This window comes from Furipterus horrens, unplaced genomic scaffold, assembly GCF_987537825.1.
Source record: "Furipterus horrens unplaced genomic scaffold, mFurHor1.1.pri manual_scaffold_17, whole genome shotgun sequence".
Classification (NCBI taxonomy): Eukaryota; Metazoa; Chordata; class Mammalia; order Chiroptera; family Furipteridae; genus Furipterus; species Furipterus horrens.
Genome location: NW_028327187.1, coordinates 106634410 through 106651751, shown reverse-complemented (window position 1 = coordinate 106651751; position 17342 = coordinate 106634410). Strand labels below are relative to the sequence as shown.

Sequence of the window (17342 nt, the reverse complement as noted above, 5' to 3'; positions counted from 1 at the left end):
TAAATGTATTCCTAGGTATTTTATTATTTTGGTGCAGTTGTAAATGGAATGGTTATCCTAATTTCTTTCTGATAGTTCATTACTGGTATAAAGAAACACAACAGATTTTTTAAAATTTTGTATCCTGCAACTTTACTGAATTTGTTTACTAGTTCTATGTTTTTTATTGAGTCTTTAGGGTTTTCTATATATATTATATCATCTGAAAATAGTGACCGTTTTACTTCTTCCTTTGCAATTTGGATTTTTTCTTGCCTGATTGCCCTGGCTAAGATTTCCAATACTATGTTGAATATAACTTGTGAGTGTGGACAGCCTTGTCTTGTTCTCGATGTCAGAGGAAAAGTTTTCAGCTTTTCACCATTCAGTATTATGTTAGCTATGGATTTGCTATATATGGCCTTTATTATGTTGAGGCATATTCCCTTTATACCAACTTTGTTGAGAGTTTTTTTTTAATCATGAATTGATGTTGAATTTTGTCAGATGCTTTTTTGTGCCTACTGATATGATGGTATTACTTTCATTCTTCATTTTGTTAATGTAGTATGGCACATTGACTTATTTATCAATGTTGAGCAATGGAATAAATGTTATTGCTCATGATGTATGAACCTTTTAATGTATTGTTGAATTTGGTTTGCTAATATTTTGTTGAGGATTTTCTCATCTATGTTCATCAGGGATATTGGCCTGTAATTTTCTTTTTTTGTGGCATCCTTGTCTGGCTTTGGTATCAGCGTAACACTGAGCTCATAAAATATGTTTGGAAGAGTTCCCCTCTCTTCTATTTTTTGGAAGAGTTTGAGAAGAATTAGTAATAATTCTTATTGACCATTTGGTAGAATTCAATGAAACTGTCTAATTCTGGACATCTGTTTGTTGGGAGGTTTTTGATCACTTATTCAGAGTCCTTACTAGTAATTATTCTCTTCATATTTCCTATTTCATGCAACCTTTGTAAGTTGTATGTTTCTAGGAATTCACCCATTCCTTCTAGTTTGTCCAATTTGTTGGCATACAGTTGTTCATAATACTCTCTTATGATCCTTTTTATCTCTGTGGTATCAGTTGTACATCTCTTTCATTTCTGATTTGATTTGAGTTATCTCTCTTTTTTCTTGCTGAGTCTAAATAATGGTTTGTCAGTTTTGCTTATCTTTTCAAAGAACCAGCTCTTAGTTTCTTTTATCTTTTCTATTGTCTTTTCAGTCTATTTCATTTGTTTTTGGTTTAATCTTTATTTCTTCCCTTACACTAACTTTATGCTTCATTTTCTTATTTATCTAGTTTCTTTATGTGTAAAGTTAGGTTATTAGAAATGCAAATTCTCGAGTCTTACCCTAGACTTACTGACCAAGAATCTCATGGGGGTGGGGCTTGATAGTCTGTCTTGTCACAAGCTTTCCAGTGTTTTTCATATTAGGCAAAGTTCGAGAATCACAGGACTAAACATTAGTTTGTTTTCCTAGATTCAGATTAATGTAGAAAATCCTGTAGCAAAGATCAAAAATAAAGTTTTTAGAAATCTACACTCCATTTCATTTAAAAACATTTCCTTCCAAACAACTGCTTAGGTTTATTTATTTATTTATTTATTTATTTCTGGCTTAGAGAATAGATTTATTTGTAAAATTTTTTTATCGTTTATTTTATTACAGTTGTCCCATTTTTTTCCCTTTTGCCCTTTTCTACCCAGCCCACTCCACTCTCCCATAGTTGGTCCTTGCGCCATTTAAATCATTGAAATAAAAGCTTCATTAATATGAACTAATGACTCAGAATTGGTCAAGAGTTCTTAGTTATAGAAGTTTGAACAAAATAAATGTATTTTTAAAATGTTTATTTTCTATTATATGTACATGTATAAATTTCCATAAAGGCACGAATGAAATTTTATGCATGTGAAATTTTGTTCCTTTTTTTTTTTTTTTGTCTTCACTGCCACCTCCTCTCCCTTTACTTATCATCACTCTTACCTCACCTACCTGTAATCCATCTTAATAACCCTGGTACATGGTTTCTTATGCTCATAAAGACACACACATGCACACAACCCTTTAGTTCATCGTTTTCAATGGCTGCCGAAAAGTCCACAGTGTGAAGGTGCTATAGCATATTCAGCTAAACTCTTGATGAGGGGTTAGACCTTGTCTCCAAGTGTTTTTCCACAATAAATACTACCACAGTACATGCTTTTATTATGCACATATTCTTTTTCCCTGTAAGATAGATAGTTCCTGCTATTGCCACCATGTTGGAATATTTCATACTCCCACCAGTTATGTATGAAAGATCATGTATTTATGGAGTTATTTTGTCAATTTATGATAATTTTTTAACTATTATAGATGTTAACATTTTGTCTGTCAATTACATTATAGTATTTTCCTCCAAAAATATTATTCATCTGTTGGACTTTGTATATGATAACTTTTGACATAAAAATTAAACATTTCTGTATTAAAAATGGTTTCTGCATTTTCATTCTAACCATATATGTAGTCTCCTAGCTGTTCTGAGAAGGTTTTTGCTGTTTTGTTATTTTAAATTTAAATATTCATGCAGGCGAAACTTATTTTTCTATGGAGTTTAATGTGAGAGTTCACTTTTGTTTTCTTCCAAAAGGATAGACAACTGATCTAGCGTCATTGATTAAAAGAACTTTATTTTCCCTCACTGGGTCTACTGCATGGGCAACAGCAGACCCTCCATATTACCCTGCCCAGGCTCTGTAGCTTCAGCGTCATCACAAGATGTCGATTCAACACGGGAGGAGACAGATACCGTGTCACTCCTGAGTCGGACTGCACAACCATTCTCGGCGGTGCAGATAGACTCTTAAGAAGCTACACCATCGTCTCTCGAGACGGACGGCTGCCGACAAAAAAAAAATTTTCCCTCACTGAGTTGAATGTTGGTCAGTTTTTAAAATCTCAGTCAAGTATGAGAATCTCATATATCCTGAGATAACTTCCTGGATTATGTATTCTATTCTCCTGATATATTTGTTGATTTCTATACCAAAGCCTTATTACTGTGGGTATATTCATTGTTCTGATATCTGTCACTACAAGCTCTCCCTCACAGTTCTTCTTCTATATTCTTGGCCATTCTCAGGCAAATATCCCTCTGAATGCACTCCAAAATCATTTTACCCATTCTTTCCCTCCACCCCCCCAAGGAAAATTCCATTGAGTTCTAAGTTAAATAACATTAAATATATGAAATTAACATTTTATGATATAATTTTGTTCAAGAACATGGTGTGCTTTCCCACCTGTCTGGTTCTTGTCTTAGGTTTTCAAATATGATTTTTTATAAGTTTCTCTATATAGTTTATTTCTTATACATTGATTTTATTTCATATACCTTTTCTTTATTTTGTTGGTTTGATCAGGTTAGTTTTCATGCCATTTTCCCCACTATTTTTTCTTGTAGTTTTCCATTTCATTTCCTGTTCCTGCTTTTATAATTATAAGACAGAAATTTGTCTCATTGTATTTGACAATAAGAGACCAATAACGAAGACTTTTTGGTAGCTTATGGATCTGTAAGAAGACCTTCCTCTAAACCACACATGTACACACTGTATGCTTCTAATTCATCTATTCAAGGGCACAGCACCTAAGAGAAGCAGAGGACCACAGAGAATTGGAAACTGGAGTAGATATATAGTATATCTTCACATGGTTTCCCCAGGGCCTCTTGGTTCCTTAACTAAGCATGTATGCCATCCTGATAGCTTACTGGGGCTGGGAAAGCACCCAAACTCTTGCTGTGCCTTAAATTTATTATACTTTTGGTTTTTTCACTATTGCATAAGAATTTAGGTAAAAAAAATCAATGCACTTTGAAAGGGAATGTTGTTTATAAACACTGACTTTGTCCTCCTGATTTTTAAACCATTTGTGCAGACCAGACCACTGTGCCTGAATCCTTCTTTGCACTGAGTTGGGAAGAGCTCAGTGGGGCACCATAGAAGCAGACTGTTAGCAGCTGTTGAATCCTGAGAGGCAAACCTAGCGCCATATGGTTTACCATAGTGGTTCAGAGTAGGGGGAGCCAGAGGGATGGGGTAAAGTTTAGGGGAACAAGGAAGGAGATTAAATTTGAGCATGAGTAGATATAAAGAGAAGCACCAGAGTCTATAGTCGTTGAGACTTGAGAAGGTAGCATATTATGGAGCAAAGGCTCTGGTAACAGACTGCTTAGGTTTGAATCCCTGTGAAACATGGGCAGTTCCGTTAATAATTTTGTCTTAGTTAGATTCACTAGAAGTAGAGCCCAAGAAGGGGTTTCTTGGGTAAGTGATTTATTGTGGAAGTTGTTACAGGAGAAACCTATAAGACGGTGAGGAAAACAGATTGCTTGCAGAAGTGTGGTCTCAGCCTGAAGCTGAAGAGGATTCTGAAGCATGAATTGTACCACAGAAATTGTTCAGTCCAGGCTAAAAGGCTGTTCTAACTGCATGTCAGTCAGCTACTGAGAGGTGGGGTATCACCTCCCAAGAATCTCCACATGAAACTATTTACCTAAGCCAAGCTTAATCTTCCTGAGCTGGCAGCAGTGGCAGGAATGGACGTACAGTCCTGGTAGAAAAGGAGATCTGGTGTGTCACCACCAATGACATCTGTTACACACTCTGAGCCTTAGACTCCTCATTGGTTAAGCAAGGACGGTGATAGTAGAACTTACCTTGTAGGATTGCAGTGAAGGAATGTATGTAAATCAGAAGTGGTAACTTTTGGGGACTGAAGCTGGGAAGGTCCTGGATGATTACAGAGATCAATGTTGTCTGAAGATTTGTTTTTGTTCATTAGTGTTGCCTGATACCTGGGTGATCGGGCTAGCTTGAAACTAAAGGGCTGATAGGATCCATGGCTTGAAGGTTTAGAGCAGGGTGTGTTGTTTCCTGTTGCTGCTATAACAAATCACCACAAACTTAGTGGCTTGAAATGATACAAATTTATTATTGTACGGTTCTGTATGTCTGACTCAGGTCTCAGTGGGCTAAAATCAAGGTGTCACCAAGACTGCTTTCTTTTCTAGCTGCATTCAGGAAGGATCTGTTTTTTGACTTTTCCAGCTTTTAGAGGCTACCCACATTTCGTGGCTCAAGGCCCCTTTTGTCTTCAAAGCCAGCAATGACAGGTTCAGTCTTTTCACATTGCATCACTCTGACACACTCACTCTCCTGACTTCCTCTTTCTCTGTTGAAAGGGACCCTTGTAATTACATTGGACTCACTTGGACAATGCAGGCTAATGTCTTCATCTCAAGATCCTAGCCTTAGTTATATTTTAAAAGTTTCTTTTGCCACATCAGGTAACATTTGCACAGGTTCCAGGGATTAGGACATAGACATCTGTTAGCAGGGAGCATTATTCTGCCTCCGATGCAGGGATGGGCAAGCTTACTTTGTAAAGGGCCAGATGGTAAATAAGTTGGGCTTTGGGGACTGAAAGGTCTCTGTTGCAGCTACTCAGTCCTGCCACAGTTGTGATAAAACAACCACAGACAATATGTACATGAATAGACATTGCTGTGTTACAATAAAACTTGAATTATGAACACTGAAATTTGAACTTTATATAATTTTCACATGCCACAAAATATTATGCTTCTTTTGATTCCCCTCCCTCCCCTGATGACTGAAAAATGTAAAATCTAGTCTTACCTTGAAGCCTGTACAAACACAGCAACAGGCTGGATTTTTGGGTTGTGGGCTGTATTGGTTTAGATGTTTTGTCCTAGCCTATTTAAGGGTTTAAGGAACAGTCTTCAACTGTTTGAAAGAATTTCTTCACCATGCTTGGCTGGCTATCATACATATTGCACACATTGATCTTGTGGTCTGTGCTACTTCTATTTGATTTTTGTTCCCCATGAGAACTACCCTCCTTTTAATTTTCCATGGACATTGCTGCAGGTGAAATGGTGATGGTTGGTCTTGAACTCTTGTTGCTATGTGATGCTAAATTTTTGGAAACACAAGCACATTGAGAACAATACTCACATTATGCAAGGTAATCAAATAAAATAACGGTATATTGGCATTTCTATTTTTTCCCTATTAAACTAGGGTCACTCAGAATATTTTTAACATTTTATTGTAGCTGGCTAAATGGGTGAGAATGAAGAGGTGGGTGAGAAAGAAATGTGTTGGATAATAAAATAGAAATTATTATATTCAGGAGCACCTTGCTGGGGTTAGTTTCTTATCTCACAATATATTGTAGTATAACTACCTCTTATTTATTGAATGCAATTTTCTCTGCAAAATATGGCACTTTTTCTTGCTACCATTTTATGTCTCTTGCTGAATGATAGTTGACTGTGAAACACTCTTTTTTCTTTTTCTTTTTTGTTAGGTGAAGGGGAAGAGGACCCTGGGAGAAAATATTGCCGATAATGGAGGTCTGCGGGAAGCTTTTAGAGTATGTACTGCAACATTTACTGTGACTTTAAAAATTAAGCTCTAAAACACCATATGGGTACACCTCAATTTACACCATAGACATGTTTTTGAGGATTAAGATGTTTGTAAATTCTGTGAATTTCTGTAAGTAGTATTATATTTCACCATTGACTCTATTATAGTCTATTACATGAATAGAACTACATTTCTTTCTCTTTTTTGGGGGGGTATAAAGTCACTTCCTAAAGAATAATATTTGTTATTAAGAATCATGTATGTAAAAGGTAGTTTTCAGAAGATAACACGCATAATATCAAAGCATGCTACAGAAATCTCAGGGCTAGTTCATAAGAGTTTTCCTTCCTTATAATTTTCTCTTAAAATACCAAAATTCTATGTTAGGACCAGAGGCTAGTGGTTCTTATATAGTGGGCCAGGTAAGACTCCATAATAATATTTTCATCATCCACTGGTCTGTGGTTAAACAAGAAACATAAGGATGATATGGAAATATTTTCATAAAGCTAAGTGCATTCAATGTAAAGACCAAGGCTGTTTTTCCAAGATTATATCCTTCCTCTATTCTAGTTAAAATACATTTTATTTTATAAGATGATGGTGATTGATGATAGTTTTCTCTCTTAATTCGGCAAAGTAAAAATATTGGCAGTGTTGGCTCCCAAAATTTGTTTCCACAGACCTTGTCATTGTGTTAGATTTGTTTGTCCCCTGGTAGGAAGAGAAAGAACACCTTCTTGGAGGGAAGCATTGTTATTTAATAAGTGAACATATTGGCCCCACTGCTTTGGTATTTATTGATTTTAAGGTCTTTTTGCAGATGAACCTGCCTCCCTGTTAAGCAATACAATATTTACTTGCATTTCTAGGTTTGTTTTCTTGATGGATACCTTCACAAGGTGCATTTTGCATGCAGTAGAGGATGTATTTAATGTGTCTGCACTGGACGGTAAAAGAGAAAAGCCATTATTGCAGAGGATCATCTATCTGTTCTGCTTCTCTCACCAGGCTTACAGGAAATGGATAAATGACAAGAGGCAGGGAGTTGAGGAGCCTCTTCTGCCAGGTATCACGTTCACCAACAATCAGCTCTTCTTCCTGAGTTATGCTCACGTGAGTAGACCAAGGAAGGGGCATCAAGGATGATGTGGGACTTTGGTTTGTTTCCTTGATCAAAGGTTTGGAACAAAAGCTTAATGACGTAACTCTTATTTCAGCTGAAATTTTCTTATTTTCAGGATAAATTTCATTTTCTTAATGTTTTATGAGACATAAGTTTTTAGCTTATTGTACTTTGGAAGCATTTTTTGCATTCAGTATTATTTTGTATTAGTTTCAGGTACACAGCATAGTGGTTAGACAATCATATAGTTTACAAAGTGCCCCCCCTGATACTTCCAGTACCCACCTGGCACTGTACATAGTTATTACAATGAATATTGACTATAGTCCTATGTTGCCTTTTACAGCCCCCTGACTATTCTTTAACTACCAATTTGTACTTCTTGCTCCCTTCACCTTTTCCACCCAGTCCCCTAATTATGAGACATAATTAACTAATTGAATCAAGGTTTATTGGCATTTCTTATAAAGTAGATTACCAGCCCTGAGGGACTCACTTGATATTTGTGTAATATAGCCTGACTTCTACCGTTACTGTTTGAAACTATTTATAATAACCATTTGCGGTGACTCATTCGCTGGCTTTCATGGCCCTGCCCTTGCCTGCATTTCTCCTCCTCTGCCTTATTTGCTGACTTTATCTCACCACTCTCAACCTGTGGGGGACCCTCAGGCTGTGTTCCCAACTGTCAAATGAATATGTGATGACTACTAGAGTTGAGAAAACAACAAAAGCAAGGAGAGTCACGTAACTCTTTTGTGAGTTTAATGGGCTCTCTGAGCAGAAATAGAAGCTGTGCACCAAATATGGCCCAATTCTGAGTTCGAGGGTGGCTAATGAAGCAAGTACCAGTTCTTCTTTCTCATCAACTACTGCACTGGCTTATGTCACAAATTTGTCGGCCTCATTTTCAAAGATGTCAGGGATAGGTTATGGAAGGGTTTGATACATGGCCTCAAGTGGGCAAACATGTATCTGTATGCTCAAAACTACACAGAAGTTTTCATCAGTACAACCTTTTGTTCCTCCTATTCTCCCCTCAGTAAGTTCGTACATTCCCATGTCTTCTTCAATTAACTCTGTCTAAATGATTCTCACCTGTCTAGGGTGTCTTATTTCTTAAAGCTGACATGACAATCCTAAATAAAATACCATTTATCAATCGAACATCGTCACAACTGGAGTCATGAACAAAATGACTTCTTTTCAGTTTTCCCATTTCTCTTAAAACACTCCCAGTCTTTGGGTCTTCCTGGTTAGAAAAATCCGGATTCTTAGGTCTTATTTGATTTATCAATACTTCTTTTAATGATGTGTGTCCCAAAAGCTAGATGTTTCATTCTTTTAACTGCTCTTCAGATTCATCCTCTCTCTTCATTATCCTATTTTGTCATCGATAGACTAGGCCTTAAACTTTCCTATTCTGGATCATTCCACCAGCCTCATGGCATGATTTCCTGACTTCAGTATTTTTTCACCACTGTCCGTCTTACGTGCCACTGAAATATCATCACATTTTGTACAGAGTGTTTTTTTAAGTATATTTTATTGATTGTGTTGTTACAGTAGTCCCAGTTTTTTCCCTTTGCTTCCCTCCGCCCAGTACCCACTTCCCTCCAGCAATCCCAACCCCCTTAGTTCATGGGTCATGCATATAAGTTCTTTGGCTTCACTCTTTCCTATATTATTCTTAACTTCCCCCTGTCTATTTTCTACAAACCGATTATGCTTCTTAGTCCCTGCACCATTTCCCCATTTCTCCCCTGTCCCCCTCCCAGTTGATAACCCTCCAAATGATCCCATACGTATGATTCTGTTCCTATTCTGGTTTGTTTAGTTGGATTTTATTTTTATTTTTTAGATTCAGTTGTTTATAGTTGTGAGTTTGTTGTCATTTTAGTGTTCATAGTTTTGATCTTCTTTTTCTTAAGTAAGTCCCTTTGACATTTCATATAATAATGGCTTGGTGATGATGAACTCCTTTAGCTTCAGCTTGTCTGGGAAGCACTTCATCTGCCCTTCCATTCCAAATGATAGCTTTGCTGAATAGAGTAATCCTGGTTGTAAGTTGCTTTTCATCACATTGAATACTGCTTGCCAGTCCCTTCCTGCCTGCAAAGTGTCCTCTGAGAAATCAGCTGATAGTCCTATAGGCACCCCCCTGTAGGCAACTCTCTGCCTCTCTCTTGTTGCCCCGAGGACTCTGTCTTTATCTTTCATCTTTGGCATCTCAGTCATGATGCGTTCTGGTGTGGTCCCCTCTGGGTCCAGCTCGCCTGGGACCCTCCATGCTTCCCGGACCTGTATGTTCATCTCCTTCACAAAATTTGGGAAGTTTTCCTCATTTTTTCTAATTCTTGCTTCCTCATTCTGCACCGGTTGACTGTTGTTTTCTTCCTTATGTTACAAATCATTGACTTGAACCCCGGTTTCCTTCCCTTCACCATTGATTTTGTGTGGCTTTTCCTTCCTTTCACTTAGCATAGCCTTCACTTCGTCTCCTATGCACTTGCCGTACTTAAGCATATCTGTCAAGCCTGTGAGGATCTTTATCGCCAGTGTTTTGAACTCTACATCTGTGAGGTTGGCTATCTCCTCATTGCTTAGTTTTCCCACTGGAACCTTGATATGTTCCCCGCTTTTGGGCCATACTTCTCCGTCTCTTCATCTTGACAGGCTTCTGTGTTTGTTTGCCTCTATGACTTAGGTAGAGCTATTGCACCTGTTTAGTTGTAAGGGGTGGAGCCTTAGGTATTGATCAGTACAAAGCAACCAATTTCACCATGTTGTGGCGCTATATGTGGGGGAGAGGTCTGAGAGGGAACAGTGTCACTTGCCCAGCACTCACCCCTTTTCCAGGCAGCTCTCCCACTTCTGCACTGGACTGGCGCCCTTCTAGCTGCTGCTCTTGCCGTCGTTCCCAGAGTGGGTGGGTCTGCAGACGTTCTAGGACAGTGGGTGCCCTTTAAACAAGTGGATCTGCTGAGAGACTGGCAGTTTCTTTCTCTGCCCGAACCCCCACTGGTCTGTATAGTCAGAAGCAATGAGGCTTGATTTTCCCTGGCACTGGGACCGTGAGCTGCGAGGTCTGGTGAGGAGCTGGGAGCACTCCCTAGGTGTCCCTCCTGACTTTTTAAAATGTATGACTGTACTTTCTGCCAGCCTGCTGCTGCCGCCGCCAGTGCTGCGGCCACCACACCGCATTCTCTCTGCCCCAGCTCCGCCCCTCCTACCTGTCTGGATGGGTATTTCTTCTTTATATCTTTGTTTGTTGGACTTCCATGCAGTTTGATTTTCTGGAACTTCTGGTTGTCTCTAGTTTTGAGGTAGTTGTAGTCCTTGTTAGTTGTGGAGGGAGACACAATGTGTCTGTCTATGCCTCCATCTTGGCTGGAAGTCCTTGTACAGAGTTTTTTGGCAAAAGTCAAATCACCCAGGTGACTCAACCCGCCTACAGCCCAGATTTGCAACCTGCGACTTCTGGCTTTTCCCAAAACTAAAATCACCTTTGAAAAGGAAGAGATTTCAGACCATCGATGCAATTCTGTAAAATATGATGGGGTAGCTGATGGCGATTGGGAGAACTGTGTGAGGTCCCAAGGTGCCTACTTTGAAGGGGACTGAAGTGTCATTGTCCTTCGTACAATTGATTTTATATCTTGCATCTTGTACCTTCTTCAATAAATGTCTCTTTTTCATATTACATGACTGGATACTTTCTGGACAGACCTCATATAATTAAAATAGGCACACACACGGGTATAGTCAGAAGTTTCAAGAGCAGGACTTGGACAACTAGGACCCATGGCCAAACATGACCTGCTGTTTATTTTTTGTAAATACTGTTTTATTGGAAAATAACCACATACTTTCTTTATTTATTGCCTATGGCTGGTTTTGTACTACAGTGGCAGAGTTGAGTAGTTGAAACAGAGACCTTGTGGTCTGCAAAAATATTTACTATTTCTTGCTTTACAGAAAAAGTTTTCTGACCTCTACTCTAGAGTACAAAGTGCAAGGTCCATCAGTTCTTATTGAGATTCTTACTTACTCAAGGTCCATTTTAGTTATGTCCTAGTTTATAAAATGTCTCTGTCAATAAAGTAAACTAACTGACAGCAACATTACAGTCATACTTTTGAAATATCTCCAAGTAAAATTGCAAACCATATCTGATTTATTTTAAACTAAAGAGATTTAGGAAAAATGGAAAGCCATTTTATATTACTAATGAGAAATTTCTCTTAGAACTTTTCCTGCTGACAGAATGAGGGGATTTTCAATCCTGTGTACATTGAAATAAGTCTGCTTATAGGAAATAAAGTAATTTTCCCTCCTAAGAAGGTAGTAGGAAAACAGTAACAACCATGTGTTTACAGCAGTCTCATAAATGATATATGAAGCAAAGACAATGCTATACAATAATGTAAGAATATAAGAAGAAATAACATTAAAACAAATGAGGTAAAACTGAGCACCAGAAACAACTTCACAGTAACTAGTTTCTGAGGAAATTAAGGAATCATATTACAAAAACATCTTCGAAGTTAAATTCAGAACCACAATGACTGATGGCTTATCTTTATGAAAAGCAATAGCATCATATCACCTTTCCTGCTTCCTGTGTCCCTGTAGTTTCTGTGACCTGTCAATTTTTTCCTTCAGATAGTCTTTTTCTTTCTGCTTCTCTCCATTCGCATTTCCACTTAGTAGACATTCATTGGGGACCTTCCTGGAGTCCATAAATAATCTCCTAACTAGTTTCTAATTTCCTTCTACTACTATATACCCCTGCCAGATAAATGTTTCTAAAATAGGACTTAATCATCTTCCTGCTCATAACAGTGTTTAAATATAGTTTAAACACTTAAGACTTTGGAAATCTGGCACCATCTCCCTTGGTCCCCTATTGCTGCCCATTATGCACCACAGTTCAGCCACGCTGAATGTCCATCTTTTTTGCCCCCTCTCAAATATGCCTTTGCTTCCATTTTCTCCTCCACTTTGAATTGCCTCCCCATCATATTCATGTGTCCTAGTTCTTTTCATAATTGCAGACTATATCATATTTGAAGACTTACTTCAAATCAGGATTAAGTAGCTTATTATGCAGAGACAAAACAAGGGAAGTTTATTTCTTGTTCGTGCTCTTTGTTCAACATGGATCAGTAGTGAGTCCCTGCTTATAGTTATTACTCAGGGACCTGGGTTTTAGAGTCTTTATCTTGACGTGTGCTTCCATGGTCACCACAGGAGTAGGAAAAAAATATGAGGAAACGTGCACTGGCCCTTAATGTAACATTTTAAATTGTTCTGAAGGTTCTTAAAACTTCTGCCCATTTTCTAAAGCTTCTCCAGAAAGTGACATACTTCTCATGTTTCATTGGTCAGCACAAGACCTATAGACATGTAGAACTGCAAAAGAGATATAGAAGTGTCCTCCTATCCAAGGGCTGCTCTAGGGTGAGGCAAGCAAGGCACTCAGGATACAAATACTCACTTCTCATGACCATACTCAATAATGGGTGCTTAATTCATTTTATTGATTCAGATGAATGTATTTACATTTGATAAGGGCTATTCTAAGCATTATGTTAATTGAATGAATACCTTGGTTGGTTCCTAGGCACATGTACTATTCTCTTGGTTTATTGTATTTGTCTGGAAACCTTCCTAATTTACTCAAATTGTGGAATTGTTTACAATGATAAAAACCTACTCTGGGGATTAGAATAATAGATGTCACTTCTGGTAAAGGTTGTATCTGATCTACTAGAAGTGTCATACATCAAGTCTAAAATGACTCTTCAGTATAATTTGGAGCAGTTAAAAGAATAGAAAATGCGTAATTGGAATGGAAATGTAATTATCTGGATGCTTTTCTCTTCTAGGTAAGGTGCAATTCCTACAGACCTGAAGCTGCCCGAGAACAAGTTCAGATTGGTGCTCACAGTCCACCTGAGTTTAGGTAAAAGGGCAGATGGGTGACACTAGTTTTTAACTGTGTATCTTCCCTTTTCTCCCTCTATGCAGCCATGCCACTGCTGTATCAAATAGGTGATCTGAACAAAAGCCCATATTGTGAATAGTGATATCTCCATTTTGCAGACAAAAAAATAAAATAAAATAAAATAAAACTGGCCAAACAGAAACTAAGCATCTTTTCTTTCATTAGTGGAAAGCTGGTTTAGTCAGTATTCTCACAATTAAATTTCTGTAGTGGGCATTTGTACACACCTAGGCTAGTGATGTATCAAGAGATCCAAGAGATTGTACAAGACTCCAGAGGTAATTTAGAATCCAAATCATAGCTTTAATATTAATTCCTGTTTATTATCTTTCAATTTTTGAAAGGAAGCAATCTGTGGGCTCCATGAGCACCATGGGTGCTTAGTAAACTGAAATATTCAATTTATCTAATCACCCACCTTTTTGGTATCCAAAAAAATATTTCTCACACAAGGATGTGATCTTACGTACTGCATCTTAAAACACTTAGAGCTCTGGTTTATTTTGTGTTATAGAATATTCTAATTAATGCACCTTGTTCTTTCGTGCAGCCAGCCAACAAACATAAATGAGTGCCCACTTTCTGAATAGCTCTGAACACAAAGGAGGATATATGGTCATATTAGCTATTATAATACACATCTAGAATCAAAATCTGTATATTTGGCTTTTACTTGATACCTTATTTTAAAACACTTTCTTATATATGAAGGGAAAAGGTTTATGAATAACAAAACTCTGATTTAATTATCAGAATGTATAAAATATTAGGTAAAAATAAAGTTAAGGTTAATATTGCTTACCCTGTGCTGGATTTCTAGCATAGTTTGAGGGAAATTTTCTGTAGTAGAGGATGGAAAATTATAATGGAAAATTCACAAAACCATAATAGTTTATATTTATTCATTCTTTGCTTAGAACATATTATACCTGGATATTTTTATATTTAATGTTTAAGTGAATGCATTAGCACATTGCAGGAAAGTCACCTAAAATTTCTCTTGTATTTGGAAGTTTTATTCCTAAAACCTTGCTTTAGAAATGCTTCAGAAATTGACTATAAATTACCCAATAGCATAAAATCTAAGTGTTAGAAATTCTTCCCCACTGGGTCAAATTGTCAAGAATGCTGTCAGTCTCTAATGGACTAAAATGTGCTCCCACCGACAAATGGTGCAGATGAAACCACATATAGATTGATTACTCAACAGATTAGTTGTTAGAAACTATTTCCTTTTACTAACTAGTTGCCTGTAATGTTTGATTTTAGCTGATAATTTGCAGAGCATACTTACTAATTATCAGCTAAATTCTATCCGTAACACTTGCCCAGGGTGAGTCTTGCCATGAAATATGCATCCCTACTTAAACCTTCCAGCCAACACACAAGAGGTTATGTGGATTTTTTTTTTTTTTTTTTTTTTGGATTTGGCCATTATATTCACTCAAATGCTCATAGGTAAGGAAACCATCAGGGAAGAAATAGTGACTCAGAATGCTGACTCTAGTCAGCCCTTTGAACAGGCAGTTGAGTAAGAAATGGAAGAAGGGGGAAATTTTTTGCTGGCTTGTCAGTGATGTTTGGAGTACCTGTAGATTTTTAGTGCAGCAGGAATCACACCATGGAAATACCACTTCCAAAAAGCAGTTACAATCAGAGTGCTGAGCAGGAATCCACACTTTTTACTGCAGTTGGGAGAACTTGCAAGAACCCCAGATTTTGAGGTTAACTCCAGTTAACTCATCAATAACAACTAGACACCATTCATTGGCTTATTGTTGCAAGAACCAAATTCTAGATAAATTTGAGCCTTCAAGCATAATGCAGATGTAGAGAAAGTATTTGTGTAGAATGAATGAGTTCTTCAAAGATAGTGATAGCAGCAACATGGATGAATCTTATAGACATAATACTGAGTAAAAGAAGTCAGAGACAAAAGAGTGCCTACTCTACAATTCCATTCATACTAAGTATGAAAACAGACAAAACTAATGTGTGGCAATAGAGGTCAGACTAGTAGCTATCCTTGGATGTACTACTGGTTGGGCTCACCAGGGAGCCTTCTAGGTGCTAGAAATATCTCATGTTTTGATCTGGGTGGTAGTAACATGCGTGTATTACACACATGAAAAAAGTCTTTGAGCTTTACATTTAAGACATGTGTACTTTGTATCAGTTATACCTCCCATAAAAAGATAATAAAAAATAGAAAAGCTAAGTATTGGTAAATCCTACAGTTTATAGGAATTTGTAAAGTTACAGGAATATATAATCCTATGCAGAATATATAGGAATTGTAAATTTGACTGTTTATAGGAAGTTGAAGATATCTGGAAGATTAATAGGAGTGTTTGCCTACCATTCAGGAGCTTCTGGTTCTAGTGTCAGCTCTTGTAATTTTTTTTGGAAGTTTACTTAACCATTTGGGGCTTCAGTGTCTCCCCTGAAAAGAGATTAAATGAATGCAACACCCCTTCAAGCAATATGCTACTACAGTTTTATCCAATACCCATTGATATATAAGACTTAAATGACATGGGCTTTGACATATCTTTTTCAGGGTCAATGGTGCAATTAGCAACTTTGAAGAATTCCAGAAAGCTTTTAACTGCCCCTCCAATTCCACGATGAACAGAGGCACGGGCTCTTGCCGACTATGGTAGCTGGACTGCTGGTTGGTGCCATCCTGAGAGAGCTGTGCAGTGCCAGTAGAGGCTGCACTGAAAATGCATCGCCTGCTGCTTTAGGCCTAGATTCCCTGAGGACTTTGATTTTTAATGCATCTTCATTATTTGGGTGCTGCTTGGAATGAAGTATGTTTCTTTAGAAAACCAAACTGACAAAAATAAATCCCTGGGATACTTACTTTTGTTAAAATGCTATCTGCTAAATTGTTGCAGTTGTCCATTTCAGTGTGTAAGCCATGACTAAATGGCACATAGCATTTTAATGCATTGCTTTGCAGGGGCCTAAGTGGAATGTACCCAGGAAACAATTCAGTCTATTAAATGCTTAACCCTCAATGATGAGGACATGTGCGTGGATACTGGTGAGGTTGTCCTGCTCTGTGAAACTTGGTACTAGATTTTATGTATTGTCATTACACAGCATTTATTAAATCTAAGACAGTTAAATTAGAAATATGTTGTATCTTCATTTTACAAGATTTGGATGAACTTCTTGCCTTTAGCTTTGGAATCTATTGGGATGAAAATGGCCTCACAGTTTGTATCCAATGTAGCCGATCGCCCTGTTCCAGTCAGCTTGAACAAAGCTGGGATTAAGACTACTACTTGGTAAAGCACTTGAGTTTATCAAATAGAAAAAAGGATATATCTGCAAGTCCCAGAAGAAGTTCAAACTCTTAGTCATGTCACTACAGGGGCACCAGGATATGAAATGTTCAAAATTTGATGTAGTCTGCCCAAACTTCAGTGATTATGTTTGTCTGCCAGACATGTTTTTTCAGCCCAGTTTCTGTTTGTCTTGTTGCCTCCTATGTGTGCATTCTCCTATTTCTAAAACTAGCAGGCACCAAGTAAATGCTTTTCTAATTTCCCACTAGGAGCATAGCTCTTTCGTTCCATTTTAGTGCAAAGGGCCAGACAGTGCACCAAGGAGGAAGCAAAATGCCTTTCAGTTTGGGGTCAGTTAATATTATTTCTCAAAGAAACTTTTTGAAAAATTTATTGATTGAAGACATTTTAGAATCTATTGATTAAATGTAAAATTATCTGCATAGTTCAAAGAAACAGAATTTTTACTCTCCA

General features: G+C 37.5%; 1 protein-coding gene across 3 annotated transcripts in view; it reads left to right on the top strand.

Moving 5' to 3' along the window:
* The window catches only part of PHEX (phosphate regulating endopeptidase X-linked), a 164226-nt gene extending 147789 nt beyond the window's left edge, over window positions 1-16437 (top strand). For 2 of the 3 annotated variants that reach the window (XM_090264399.1, XM_090264398.1), the window contains exons 19-22: window positions 6375-6440; window positions 7448-7552; window positions 13454-13530; window positions 16133-16437. In XM_090264399.1, the coding sequence (XP_090120525.1) occupies window positions 6375-6440; window positions 7448-7552; window positions 13454-13530; window positions 16133-16235 (351 nt within the window). In that variant the 3' untranslated portion in view covers window positions 16236-16437. The remainder of the gene's footprint in view (window positions 1-6374; window positions 6441-7447; window positions 7553-13453; window positions 13531-16132) is intronic. The other variant, XM_090264400.1, reaches the window with a different exon arrangement.
* Window positions 16438-17342: the final 905 nt, after the last annotated feature.